General features: G+C 38.5%; 1 protein-coding gene across 1 annotated transcript in view; it reads right to left on the bottom strand.

Annotated features, from left to right (window-relative positions):
- Window positions 1-15,213, bottom strand: part of ST8SIA2 (ST8 alpha-N-acetyl-neuraminide alpha-2,8-sialyltransferase 2) — a 52,922-nt gene that overhangs the window by 24,654 nt on the left and 13,055 nt on the right. The window contains exon 2 of the mRNA XM_053461807.1: window positions 2,757-2,819. Coding sequence (XP_053317782.1) covers window positions 2,757-2,819 — 63 coding nt within the window. The remainder of the gene's footprint in view (window positions 1-2,756; window positions 2,820-15,213) is intronic.

Below are 15,213 nucleotides of genomic sequence, written 5' to 3'. Positions count from 1 at the left end.
CAGAGTCTGCATGATTGACGTGACGTTATTGCTTCTATTTTGTTAAGTAACTGCTGACCTTTGACAGAACCTTTTTTCTAACTGGAGTTTAAGAGTTGGATAGATTTTAGGACATTAATCGTTATGCTGGTTTTGCCACCATTTGCCCGATATCTCAGCATCCCTTCACACATTTCTCTAAAACAATTACTTGGATTATAAAATCAATAAAGGATAAGCTATAGATAGTTTTAATAAATTAAATAAATTATGCTAATAGCAGAGTTACAGGTTCTTTTTATTTTTTTTTCCAGTGTGTATCAGTGTGAGAGTGAAAAGTTATCTACACTACGGTTCAAACGTTTGTGGTCACTTAGAAATGTCCTTGTTTTTGAAAGAAAATCTAATTAAATCTATCGAATAGATCAGAAATACAGTGTAGACGTTGTTGTAAATGCCTATTGTAGCTGGAAATGGCTGATTTTTAATGGAATATCTTCATAGGCGTGCAGAGGCCCTTTATCGGCGGGCATCACTCCTGTGTTCCAAAGGCACGTTGCGTTCGCTAATCCAAGTTTAAACCACTAACTGATCATTAGAAAACTCTTCTGCTATTATGTTACACAACTTGTGAACAGTAGTGTATGTGGTACCCATTTTATATTTGGCTAACTTGAGACTTATTTTTTAAGTGATCTTAATTGTAAAACGAATGGTTTTAGCTCAAGAAAAAAATCTAATGGCTGTATGCCTAACAAGCCTGTAAAACATAATGAAACGTTAAAAAAAATGCAGATAGATTCCAATTACAAGTGACACTGAATTTATGGCCATAGAGCCTGCAGCGATTAGATTTTTCAGTGATATTTCTGCCAGCTCTCCTAATTTCTAGAGGCATTTTTCAAAGTCAGTTGTGGAAACACGGATAGCTGCAAAGGATAAAAGTAGCCTGCTAAACAAAAGTGGTATAAGATTGAGTCATTTCCACATTTGCTGTTGACAAAAACAATTTAACAAACTTTGATAAAGCTCAGGTATGCTAAATAGTGTCACAATTGCAATGTATTGACCAGAGCTTAATTCAGAGCCAATGCGTAGAGCAAATTTTATGTTATGGTAAAACGAGATTGAGAGTTCTTGGGTACATTTTTCTGAAGGGACAGTTTTGTTTTATTAATACAAAATTGGTCTGGCCAGGTTGATAACTGGTTTATTTAAGGTACAACCTGTCAAGGGTTGCAGTTGAAGAACATAACTGTCTTTCCCATCCATCCAGATGGAGATTCATATGTGCTCCACAACATGTGGTGAACCCATGCCAACGAAATCCTGAGACACACCAAGATCAGATGACCAGTGATGTTTTAGTCATTGGACTGTAAGTCACTGGAACTTTGAAGGTGAGATTACACATTTTATCTCTCCATTTTAACTATGCGCTTTAAAGAACCAGACTGAGATAACGTCAGTCTTCCACAATCAAACTGAAAAGGTATGAAATTCCATACTGGCCACCACTATGATTTCTACAAATTATCACACGTAGCCCTCCAATTTCAAGCCAGTACTCATTTCACCATGCCCTTTTGATTTTCAACCCTACTTAGTATTATAGTTGAATTTGTGGTAATTGGTAATGGGTTTACTATCCAATTTCATCACTCTAACCTGTGGTAATTTCGTATATAATAGCACTGTAATAACCCCTTGTCAAGCGATATAATTTTAACCTTCATGCACAGAATATTCACTAATTCACAGAAACTAGAACATATTCTCTTTTTAAAGCTATTTAGCTTTGGGTGGTCCTTTTTATGAGAAGTGATGTTTATACGATTCTGGCAATTACCCTAATATGACCTTAAGGGCTAGTAGTTGAAAACACCTGCTTACTTCCTGACCGGTACCATGTTTTATTCGGATGTAGAAAACTTGAAGCTATGAATCGGATTCTTGGCCTTGGCAATAACTGTCCAGCATCACGGTCAGATTACTAACCATCGAAGTTGCAGAAACAAAGGAGTGGAAACTTAGAGCATTGGTCCCTACGTGGGGTTCTCCAGGCATAACAACCTCTCCTTTTCAATGAACACATGTTCAGTGTTGGGGTTTTACTGTTTAATACTGCTTATTCTACTTGTCTTCTGGATCGTATTACCTCTCATCCATGATACAAACAGGTGATATATAAATATTCTGCAAGCTTCTGACAAGTTGAGTGATAAACTTGTATAACGTGAATTACCAATTCAGCTCCGATGAACCAATCCTGGAACCAATATCACATGGTTGGTTCCAGGATGGTTTGTTAGAAAAATTTGGTTGAACCCTAGTTTTTCTACTTTTTCTTGTTACTGGTTTTGCATCTTTATGAATCTCCCCAATAAACCCAGTCAGCCCAGGGCACTTTCACTTTCCATGAAGATGCAAAATCAGATATCTTGCTTCCCCAAACTGTTTGTAGACATGGTTGGTCTTGACACCTTGCAATGTGTACTCTAGACATTTGGAGACGGTGTTTAACATGTACAATCAAAATGTGTATTATGTTGCATAAAATAGATACTGTGATGTTCTGATGGCTTCACTTCACTCACTATTTTGATACATCTTTGCAATGTTAAAATGAAGTTGTTATGAAAGGGAACTCAGACATGGGAAGAATTGGGATGAATGATAACCATTCCACATAAAGGGTGCATCACGAGTTAGGACAGAAGCTGATTAATAGCTGCCTCCCAGCCAAAACAAATGAACGAAAAATCTCATTTACAAACCTATTAGATTTGCTATGTAAGCTTTCCACAGCTGATCTGATTGTGCCTCTCCCTCCAGGACTCCTGAAAGACAAAAGACAATGCATTATTTATCAAATTCTGTTACTGTCTGTAAGCTTTGGTTTAACAATCAAATGATCCCTTATAGAGAGCTCAGCGGTTTCCAGAGTGCCTGTCCAAAAACTGGATTTAATATCCACTTCCAGACAGAGGAGCCTGTAACACACAGCATTTCATTGAAACGAAAAGTACCCAACAAACATAGCATGACACATGTGGTAGAAAGGAAGGCAATGTATTATTAACTCTATATATACTAAAGACACAGTCATAAAAGGCCTAAGGGAGTATGTAAAATCCCAATTATTTTAAAGCAAAGAACGAGCTAAATGCAGTCTGATATATAATGTCAGTGAATGTGTACTTCTATTTAAACATATATATAGCAATGGATCACCAGAGCTGCTTATAACATGGACTCCGCTAAGCAAGAGTTAAAATAATTTAGAATTTAGATAAGTTTGTTCCAAGATTGTTCTGTATTTAATCATTCTGTACAGGTTTCTAACAAGAGGATGTCTAACTCTAGTGATTACTGAACTACAGTTCCTATGCTTCTTAGCATCTAGAAACCCATAAATTGCTACCATTGCTTTATAAAAATAAATTTGCCCCCACGTTGCCCTATGTTTTTGATTCTAAATATATCCCCTGTTGCTTTGTTTTTTGCAGCTGGCAACTCTTACTCGGATATCCACCAACGGCTAGGGATGTTCCTCTTCCCAGCGCTGTATTTCGTTATTAATTGCAGTGTGTACGTTCTGCACGAAGAAGCTTTAAAGGTCACAGACAACTTTTTCCAAATTATCTTTGCTCAGCTAGTGGTTTCAGACCCTGCTGTGAACAATTCACAACAGAGGACAAGAAAATGATTGAGAGTCAGATTATCTACAGCCCTAAAACATTTTCCCCTCATCCTAATACAATATCCTAAGTGAGCAGACACACTAACACTGTACTTTCACACCAAACCTAAAGTGAGGTCCATGGCACTAGGTTTGTCTTCTACAACGACTGTTCTTTATAATATTTGGTACTTGGATTGTTTTTAGGTTAAGAATACTGTGTGTCTCAGTCTGCTTTTTAACTTTCATTTATTAGCATTCATTCATCCTATTTCTGGGTTCATTTTGGTGTAGATGACAGGACAGTGTTCTATGCATTATGCAAAGCCAGGTCAGCTTCTTCATGCATGAGAAACATGTTGGATTCTAAACACTTAGTTAAGTAAGTCTGGGGTTTGGAAGGTGACTTTGCAGGAGAGTTTTTTACTTACAAAACTCATGAAACCATTGGAACACCCAAGCCCAATGAGCTTCTTTTACAAGACAACCATGATTGGAACCATATTAGAGATAGTTCTTAGCAAAATTTCTTGAAAATGAATTCACTGAATGAAAGTTCTGCCTTTCATAAAGATAAACTCACCAAGTTTGTATTTTATAATAAACAATGAAGTCAGTTCAAACTCGTGGCTGGGTGAAGCCAGTCAAACATTGAGGGCTGCCAGGTATGCTTATGTAATTGTGATGAGAGATTTATGAAGCACACCCCAAAAAATGCTGTTATTCTTGGGGGAAAGAAATATGTATTACGGTTATCTGATTTGTAGCAGTGGACCTTTAATCCACACCAGGGTCCATTTTCCTTCCATTTATATTGATCTTGCAGCTAAAAGATGAGGTCATTTAGACACTGGAGATGGCTTCCTCTGACTGTGCATTATGTTTTAAATCTAATATGTGCTGCATGGATCATTTCCAGCAAAGCCATAAAACAGGTTCAAATATTAGGCTCAACTCATTATTTGTGAATTGGGAGATAAGTGAATCCAGCAGCCGGTTGGCATTGATGCCTGCCTTTAGGCAACCAAAATATGTTTTTCCAAATAAAGCTGTCAACCTTGTGATTCTTCAATTTACTGCTCGCTGTATAAGAAGGGAATGTCACAGACATTGATTGAATTGTGTGGTTTATTTAAATTGCTGTCATATTTAAGCAGTACACAATAATGTAAATCACTAAAAATAAGACATCATTTTTTCCTAAAGTGAAAAAAAACATTGAGAGGCCATCTAATGGAATTTAGGAGACTTAGGAAACTGTTTAATGTTAATTTAGTGTGAATTAATTTGAAAAGGCTTACTTATCCCAGTGTTGATTTCACACATAGTAGATAATGAGATTATACACATTAGGGTATTTATCTGAGGCTATGTATGAAGGTTTAACTCCATCAGATTGTATTTATGACTCAAACCAAAACATTAAATAGGTTTGTAAAGCTCTATTATATTTATGTATCCTGATTGTTTTGGAATCGTTTACAAAAATGACTAGTAACATTATATATATATATAGCCATCCATGGAACTTTCCAGGATTGGTCCCCAAACAGCTCAAGACCACCAACTCTTTAGAACAAAGGCAGGACCAAGTAAAAGACAGAGCTAATCATGTACATGGAAAAACTTGCAGTTTTATGTATGCCACTTTTTAGGCATGGGCTGTTCTAGTTATATGTTAATGAAAATAGAAACAGTTGAAACCTATCTCCCTCACAGTTGTAAGGCAAGGAAGTAAATCCACTGAACAAACAATATAGAAATGAAAAAAGGGGAAGAAAAAGTAACTTTTAATAGACACAAATTAAAATTTGGGTGTATAGTAATCCTAGGGAAAATAAAAATAACAAAAAAACAATAGACTTGATTGTTCTTTATAAATAATAAGGGATAAGCCACAAAGCAAGTGACATACAAAAAGTTGCGACAGGTGGATGTGTATCAGAGCCGGCCTTAGGCGTTGTGGCGCCCTGTGCGGACTACTCCTCTGGCGCCCCCCTCACTACCCCCCCTCTCTGCCCCTTCAAACTACCCGCCCTCTCTGCCCCTTTAAACTACCCCCCCTCAAACTACCCCTCCCCTCTACCCCTTCAAACTACCCCTCCCCTCTGCCCCTTCAAACTACCCCCCCTCTGCCCCTTCAAACTACCCCCCCTCTGCCCCTTCAAACTACCCCCCCCTCTGCCCCTTCAAACTACCCCCCCACACTTACCTTGTTGCCAGAGTCCTGCGGTAAGAGCGGGAGGCATCCGTCTTCTCGCTCTGCCGGCATTTCATGTTGAGCGCCGGTATAGTCTGGCGCTCAACATGAGATGCTGGCACCGCGACGGAGTCACGGAGAGTAAGGGGCGCCGAGCGGTTGCCGAGAACTTCACGAGCAACCGCTCGGCGCCCCTGACCGGGACTTAGATTAAAGCATCGTTTTTTTTTTTAAAACTTTATTTAACATCAATGATGTTAAATAAGGTTTAAAAAAAAAACAAAAAAAAAAAAACGATGCTTTAATCTAAGTCCCGGTCAGGCGCCCCTGCAACCATGGCGCCCAGGTCGCACACCCCTAAGGCCGGCCCTGATGGGTATAAATACATTTATATACCTGTAACCTAAGCCCTATCCCTGCCTACCTAAGAAAAAAAAGCATCTGGGTACAAGCTTATCAAATAGTAGCCTACAAGCTGGGAAAACCAGCTATCACCGCTTTCTACTGCATTCCCAGAAATAGAACAAACATTTAGCATAAAATTGTAATCTTTCAGGTTTGACAGTCAATTGCTGGGGCTTTTTGTTGGTGCTTTATTTCTTAGGAAGGGGGCACTACTACATAGCCCTACACACCCTGCTCTCCCCATTCCCTGCCCAGAAGACAGCTGGCCTTTCTCCCTTTGCCACGTACCATCCACCATTAAATCTCATCCCATTCCATCATCATCATTACAAAGAACAGAAGGTAGTCACTTTTGGATAATACCCTTTCCCTTTCCTCTCCATTCCCATGTCTGTCTCCTACTAACATCTACAGTGGCTTACTCAATCACAATTATGACTATGCTGAAATAGCATTGAGAAGTAGATAAGCCGTGTAATTAGCCTGTTTCTCAATCTCTCATTTGGAGTTAACTTTGTGAGAAATGGCAGACAGAGCTAATGCTACAAAATGAAGGAGAGGCCAGCTAGTTGGCTATCTCTCAGCTTGTCTGTTCACCTGGTGCAGGGAATCAATCAGCAAGAAGAATTACATGGGCACACGAGAGGAGTCACATAGACCTAGAGTTTCAGGTCTGATCATTACTGTCTGCATAGAGTTTTATTGGAAGTAGAAAAAAGAGGTAATGTTTCAACCTGGTTTTACCTATAGTAAACCAGCAACTTTTACCTGTGGGTCATTCAAGTGTAACTTAAGGGCTGGTTACAGTCATATTCAACCAATAATACGACTGCATATGATTATGATTATTATTATAAAACTGCTTTGTTACAGGGAAATCTGTTAAAAATAACAGAAAGGAGCTGTGAGATTTTATTTTTATCCTAGTAAAAAAAAAAATCATCAGACCTGGTCCTCTGGCACAATAGACAAATGACTGGTGGCCTGCTGGCAAATAGCCCCATATACTTGCCCTAACTGATGATCCGGCAGCAGATTGGGTCCCACAGTGTGCAGATAGTACCAGGATATCCAAAGCCACATGCTGCCAGGATAGAAAATAGTGAGGCTGCGTATATGCCTTAAGGTGTCGGGACAACTTTGCCTTCCTAGCCCGGCCCTGTTGCTGATACATTCCTCATTAAATGGTGCTATGGAGAATCTAAACCAGTGATTGACTAGGGGAAAGACAAGGGAATACTGATATAACACTTTCGGGAATATATGTTTAAACCTACCCTGTTGGTGGTAGAGTTGAAACCTACTGAAAAAAAATACTGGCTACGGAATTGCTTCCTTAGGATTATTATCATCTTTGATGGCCTAAAGGTGGAATATTAGCTGGGAGGAAACCTACTTGATGGGTTATGATTGTCTTGACACCCTTTTAAGTCAGTCTATCTTTCCTTTTCTCCTTCAAGTACAATATTGCCACAGTGTGTCAATTTAAACAGCTATCTGCATTTTTAAAGTTGTCAGCTGCTTATATCTCAGTAATAAAGCGTAACTGATCAGTGACTAGATGATGGACCCAGAGCTTCTTAAAAAATGTTTTATTTAAATCATGTCACTTTATCTTAGGCTTCATAGTTTCTCTGTATGATTGCAATCTAACAGCATATATCACTTGCTTTCAGATGCCTAGATCTGTATGTGAATATCAGAGTTGATGTTTTTTCGGTTTTTCCAGTTTCTAGCGATTCAGTTCAGGGGTTAAATATATACTTACTTGATTATATTATCAGGGAAGTTAAATAGTTAATTCGACTGTTCCCATACTCTTTGTAGTTGATAGGTAACTCAACAGTTCTTTGGATTCTTGAATATATATGTATGTATATATATATATATATATATATATATAATATGCATATATATGCATATAGTAATAAAATTGTCTCTCTGGTTTAATAATAAAGAAAAACAATGAGTCATGTGCAGATGCACAGTATATTTTTATATACAACTCAAATTCAAAGAGCATGTGGTCAGTTAACATAATAAATAACACTAACAGGTCCCACTGGAAAAAATATTGTTTTAAAAGCACTGTTGAAGAGAGGACATAAACCAGGGTCTGTTATAGGACACAAGCAACACCGTTAAACTCAGGGATGAGCCTAAGGTTGGCACCTAGGGGCAGTATTACTTCAGCAGCACCCCCCTTGTAACCAACACACAGACATACAAATAATAACATGCAAACACCCACATATGCTAAACAGCATAGATTAACACGCACTCGACAACACCATACATGTACGCACATACATACTAACACCATACACAAAAATGTGACATGTCGCCCAAGGGACTGTCTCCATTGCCAGGGACCCACTGCACCTCCCTTAGCACTCCCCTGGTTGAACTGTTTAACAGAGGACCTGCTAAACTAAGTGCCAGCGCCACCAGGGAAATTAATCTATTTACTGTGTACTGGGCAAACCTGTCAGCAGTTAGGCAACACAGCTAGCTTTATTCCAGTTACACGGTTTCGACCATAAATAGGGAATGTGTCAAAAGCGTTCGTGTTCTATTAATAGCAAGCCAGCTTTGGATGGGTAGCCTTGTAAGGAATATGTACACACAAAGGACTGCATCTTTATCATATAAATGGTATTAGAACCATAGCAGCAGGTACCGGATTCTATACAACCCTCTCAAAGTTAATAATAGAATTAAAAATGGTGTTTGTATCATGAGAAAAACCCTGGCGCATGTACTTCAGTGTAACTGTTAATACGCATGCATGAGAACAATGTAGGCTCCTTGAAGAATTTGATAAATTCCCTATCTGGGTAATCCAAGCAGAATTTTATTGCGAAATGCTTCTTGGTTACCTTCCCAGTGGCTGCGTTCTGACAATGTGTTTGTCACAGCCATCAGTCTGGCACCACACAGCCCAATACATGTAGATGCATTCAGCAATAACTTAGAATGCATTCAAAGACAAAGCCTGGTGTTAGGATCCAACCTTCACAAAACTGCCACCAGGACCTGCCTTTCTGCATACTTTCTGTATGCTATACTGTAAAATGTTTCAATAATCAGTTGCCACTTTGATTAAACAATTAAAAAACAACCCCCCCACACACATACACACAAACACACATGCCCAACGAAAACAACTAAACCAACAAGAACAGAAGGTATAGAATGATTGAATGATTATTTGGAAATTATAACATGCATGGCGAATAAGGTAAAGAAACTAGATACGGTATATTGCCATTTTCTCTTGACTTCGACATATGTGCCAAGAGATTTCCCCAATCCCATATGTATGTCCCAAAAAAAGGCAGATACTATTGCTATTAAATGATCAACCTCATTTTAAAACACATAGTATCTTAAAATTATAAACGTTATTCAATGACCTTACACAATTTTAAAGCAAACATCTGTGCATCCATCCAAAATATCATGGGCATAGTGACTACTTAAAAAGCTGTTTGTCCATGGACCAACATGAGATAGTCAGTATCAGATTCCCTTATATTGCTTATTTCGGTGGCTATCTTTGTTCTAGTAAAGCTGTGTCATATGCTTCGCACACAACCTGCATATATATACATAGAAAATTTTATCTCTGGATTAGAAGCAAGGTAGACATAATTAGCAGTTTAACAGTAGGGTAAAGATTACATAATGGGAAGGAATAAAATGCCCCCCAACTGTTCTGCTTTTGCCACTCTATCTTGCTGTCCATCCAAGCTCTGGGATCCTGTGGTCCAGATACAAGAGAATGCATACTTGGCATGCGTAGAATTGTGCGCATGTGCAATAGTGCTGCAGTAGCGCTACTTCCCATGCTCCACTCCCCGGCGTCCTAATTAGACAGGGGTAGAAGCTGGGAGGCATGATACAATTATGCAGCTCTGGAGAACAGAATGTAAAGATAACTTTGCTTATGGTACAACAAGTATATATTACTGCTACTAAAAACCAGACCTGGACATCTGGCAGACCAACGGGCCAGTGCCACCATACACCTTCCTTTACTGCTGCACAATCAGTAGATCTGGTCCTCCAGTGCCTTTGGTTGGATACATGAGGTCTTCCGCTGTGAGAATGTAAGAGCGTAGTGTGCAACCACACGTCTGCACATAAGTCATTTAGCTTGCCTTAATGTGCCAGAATCTCTTTCATCCACTGTCTGACCCAGATAAACAGCATTATATAGGTTTAATTAGTGTACTGTATATCTTATATGGATTATATCTTCTAAAAGTAAAAGACGTATTTTCTGACTTTTATGTGAAAACTATTGTACTCATCTACAATAAAAAACCTCCTAAATGGATTACCAATATTTCTCCTGAGTTCAGAAATATCCATTTTTTTGCAGGAGATAGGGCAATAAGTACAAGTAGCATATTGCTATTTTATTAGGGTGTAAAATACCCCCTTACACATTCTACACCATTGTTGTACTTTGGGGGTAAGAAAGGGCTTTTAGCTGGAAGGGCACACTTATTTTTTCTTTTTGGAAATAGCTAGTTCACCTTATAATATCATGATGACATCACTTGATTCTTTATTATTTTAAAAAGTGAATACACTTCAGTTATTCTTTAACTATTTCAATATTTTGTTATATTTTTGATTTTCATATGTTATATTTACAGGACTCCACTGGCCTGCATTTCTGATCGCAGCCTCTGTGATCAGCCTGCAGGGGGAGCTCAGAGGTCCCAGGGGTTCTAACCTCATTTAACTGCATGACATGCCCGGTCTATTGTCACTAACTGTATGCATTTCCATGATGTGCTTGGCGCATTTAGTGTTGCAAACGGGTTAAATAAATGAGCTCTGTTGTCTATGCTTAGACCCAGGCAAGGAAAGGGTTTCTATGAAAATTATTTTTGGAAATACTCCTTTCATTTAGCATTACAGATCAAGCATACAAAACATCAGTGTTTGGACACTGAAAAATGTTAATGAGTCATAAATATTCAGTTGGGGATAATTAATATGACAGAGCCTGTATCCTCTGCAAGCTTTTTATTGACACAGTTCCATAGAGGTTTAAGAGGATGGATGTGTTTTCACATCACTCAACATTAATGTCTAGCAAAGTACATCTACTAAAAAAGTGAAAAACTCAGCCCATTTTACAGAATTACTGAACATTATAGCACTAATTATATCATTATATATTTGTACTGTATTTAATTCTAGCTATTATAATCACATTATACTGTAGAGTTGTAGTGGAACTATCCAGGGAATTCTTGATATGAAAGGGGTTAAATAAAAATGCAAAAATAGGGCATGGGTAACTGCCTGACAGTGTACTTCACAGTGTGCATAATGGGGAGATTTAGAGAACCTTGGTTAATATAGTTAAAGTTCCATGATAGGGATTTATGCGCAGGCAGTATTACACTGTTCCAAATGTATATTTTGTAATAAACTCTGCAGGTTACACGAAAGACGTGTGGTTTTGGTATCGGGGTGGTAACATAAATGGGGCAAAAGGGGCCGCTATTATCTCCCTATTATCTACCCTTATTCTCCCTCCCTATTATATACCCTTACTCTCCCTCCCTATTATCTACTCTATCCCCCCCTTTGTACTTACCTTTAGCAGTCCTGCAGCGAGTCTCCCTGCTCGGCCTCGGTGACATCATCTTCCGGTGCTCAACATTACAGGCCAGCACCGAGCTAGAGGGCTCGCAGAGGAGAGAGAGGGGCGCCAGGCGGGTACTGACAACTTGGTAAGCGAAAACCACTCGGCGCCCCTCTCTCTCTTCCGCTTTTAAAAAAAAGGGCTTGGGGCGGCAAAGTGCCGCCTGGAGTAATTGCCCCACTCTGCTCCATGGTAGGACCGGCCCTGGCCACAAGCTGCCTCCTTGTGCTTCCTTCCACTTCCGTAAGCACCAGATCACACCAGAACATCACTAACATATAGTTAATTGGTAATTGGTAAATATATCACTTCTAAATATTGGAAGCATTTGAGCATATCGGACATTAGAAGTAGATTGGCTACTAGAAGTCCAAATGGGCAAAAAACTATTCGGACAAATCTTTTGGTTCATTTTTGGCCCATTCGTTTTCAGGCAATGAATTTAGTTACATGTCCATTCATTTTAGACTATTAGGGGCATTTTTGATTTGGGTATGAAATGTGTTGCCTGGTGCCCATATTCACTTTCGCTGTCTCATTCACCCTCTCTCTCGTTCTCTAAATATTTATATATTTCTCTATTCTATCTTCAATCTTAAATCCTTAATCTGCTATCTTCTTTCTTAGTCCGCATCTCTGCAGACATAAACCAGTGGTCCAAACTTCCGCCAAAATGGCAGCTGTGTGGTGACACCCCAAACTAATCTAAAAATATAAAGCTAAAAATAAGCTTATCTAATAATTCAAAGTTAAGACACATGTCCTATCACTGATTATGAAGGGTAAATATAGAAATATAGTTCTATCACATCCACTTCTTGCACGCTGGATCAGTCTGCATACAGCATAGCGGAAGACAGACTTACCACTTTCGTAGGTAAGTGGTGTGAGCAGGGGCGCATACAGACTGTTTGAGGACAAAGATGGCACAGGTGGGTTGTTTGGGGGCAATGATAAGATGTTGGGGACCAAAGCTGGCACTGTGGGACATGTTTGGGAAGTCAGGGGCCCTGGGGCAATTTTTCTACAGGGGCCAAGTGGTTTCTATTTACGCCCCTGCTTAAGTGATGCTTTCCATGAAACCAAAATCAACTCAAAAATTTACAGTAGCTGAGGCTTTTTCAAGTAGAATAATGATTTTAAATAACAAAAACATTTGGCAAGACCAAGCAAATTGTTAGAAAATAGAAGAAAGCCTCTGCAAGTACTTCAGAGAAAAAGTAGTTGAGTGATCATAATTAAAATGGACTTTTTGTTTGTTCCAGACAGCTTGCTTTTTCCGCATTTCTTCTTATTAGAGCCGAAGACTTAAAGGTTAGCTGGAATTTGTAAAAAAATAAAAATAAAATCTTTAGATGCTCTGACGCCAAATTCACTCATAATGCATTTCCCGTCTTGTCTTGCACACAGCAGGATGGTTCCTTATTTTCCATTTTCTTTCCTTTTTTTTTTTAAATACAAAGCAGACACAAAAGAATCGTTATTATCAATTCCTCACCGTTTCCGGAAACCCTTTATACTTGTGTTCTTAAGCTATTCGTAGATACGGTGCGGTGAAAAAATATTTGCTCTGTTAAAATTCTTCTATTTTTGCATGTCTGTCAAACTTAAATGTTTCGGAACATCAAACTATTTTTTAATATTAGACAAAAATAACCCGAGTAAACAAAAAAGTTTTTAAATAATGATTTCATGTATAGAAGGAAAAAGCTATACCACCCTACTTGGTCTATGCAAAAAAGTAACTGTCCATTTAGTTACTAAATCAACCAATTAACCTAATGTAATTAATAATTGGGTTCAATTTTTCTAGACAGACCCATTAAATAAAATGTGTCTTGTAAAGTGAAGTAGGCTAAAAGCCCTCAAAAAGCGGCACATGATTCTTCAATCTAAAGAAATTTAAGAACACATGACACCTATTAGTCTATAAAGGGTTGCAAACTCATTCCTAAGACTCCGGTACCCCAGTAAACCACAGTAAGAGCCATTATCTAAAAAGTTTGGAACAGTATTGAGCATTCACAGGAGTGGCCGGTATTCCAAAATTCTTCCAGGAGCTCAACGACATCCAGGAGGTCACAAAAGAACCCAGACTAACATGTAAAGAACTTGCCTCCGTTAAGGTCAGCACAATGAGAAAGAGACTGGGCGAAAATGGCACCCATGGGAAAGTTTCAAGGTGAAAACCACTGCTGGCCAAAAAGAACACAAAGGCTTGTCTCACATTTGCCAAAAACGTGGGACTTTTGTACGGTACAGTTACATCTGGTGTAAAGCTGACACAATGATAACATGTAAAAAATGTCTATATCAGTGTGAAAACTAAACCCAACCGTTAAGGGAGATTATTTTGTACATCTGAACAGAAGACATGAGATTGCTACACACCTGAAGATTCACAGTAGCTGTTGGAAAGTAACTAAGCAAAATAGTGACAAACCACTAGTATGGCTGAGAAGAAAGCCCAGTTTGCTTCACTGATCCAGAAAAACGATATTACTCTAATATTAACACTTTTGTACGGGCTTCTTCCTAGTTAGAGCTTTCATTCTGGTTGCGAAGAGACTGTCATAACTGAAATGAGAAAATCACAGGGATAAAGTCTACTAATTATAATCACAAAAAGTTGACCTATTTACATTACCTTCATTGATTCTGACTTCCCAGATTTCCATTTCAAAAGGAAAGATCATTAAGCCAAAGAGACATGCATTGACTTTCAAACACTGCATGAAGTTATAGAGCTGTTAATGCTTCAAAGTCTAGTTAACTCTCTTGTTGCCAGCCTCAAGTGGTATCCGCTCTACTGTATATATGTCTACCAAGCACCATCAATGTTACAGGTCACTGTGCTAGAAAAGAAACTGCTTGTTTTGTCACGGAATGTCTTACTGGCATCATTCATTAGAGTATTCAAGTCAGATATGGAGACTAAATAAAGATTACTCATCTGTAAAACAATTGTTTGTAAGTAATGTGAACCCAGGAAACACCATATCATAACACGTTCCTTCTGATTCCTACGATCTTATAATGACTGTTTCTGAGAAGAACTTATTGTGTTTTCACCAGGGTGATCACATTGTCCATTTCTTCTAGGACAATTCACATTTTATATACTGCTGAGGAGCACAAGTAAAATGTTACTCTTGCGTGGTGTATATTTGATTCCTTGAGTTTCAACATACCACATAGTTTAGGGTAGCACTGTCTGTGCTGGTCAACAATATGTCTAACACACATGAGTCCATGAAAGAAATGGCAATTTTAGTT

This window comes from Spea bombifrons, chromosome 4, assembly GCF_027358695.1.
Source record: "Spea bombifrons isolate aSpeBom1 chromosome 4, aSpeBom1.2.pri, whole genome shotgun sequence".
NCBI lineage: Eukaryota > Metazoa > Chordata > Amphibia > Anura > Pelobatidae > Spea > Spea bombifrons.
This window is presented reverse-complemented; position numbering and strand designations above follow the sequence as displayed.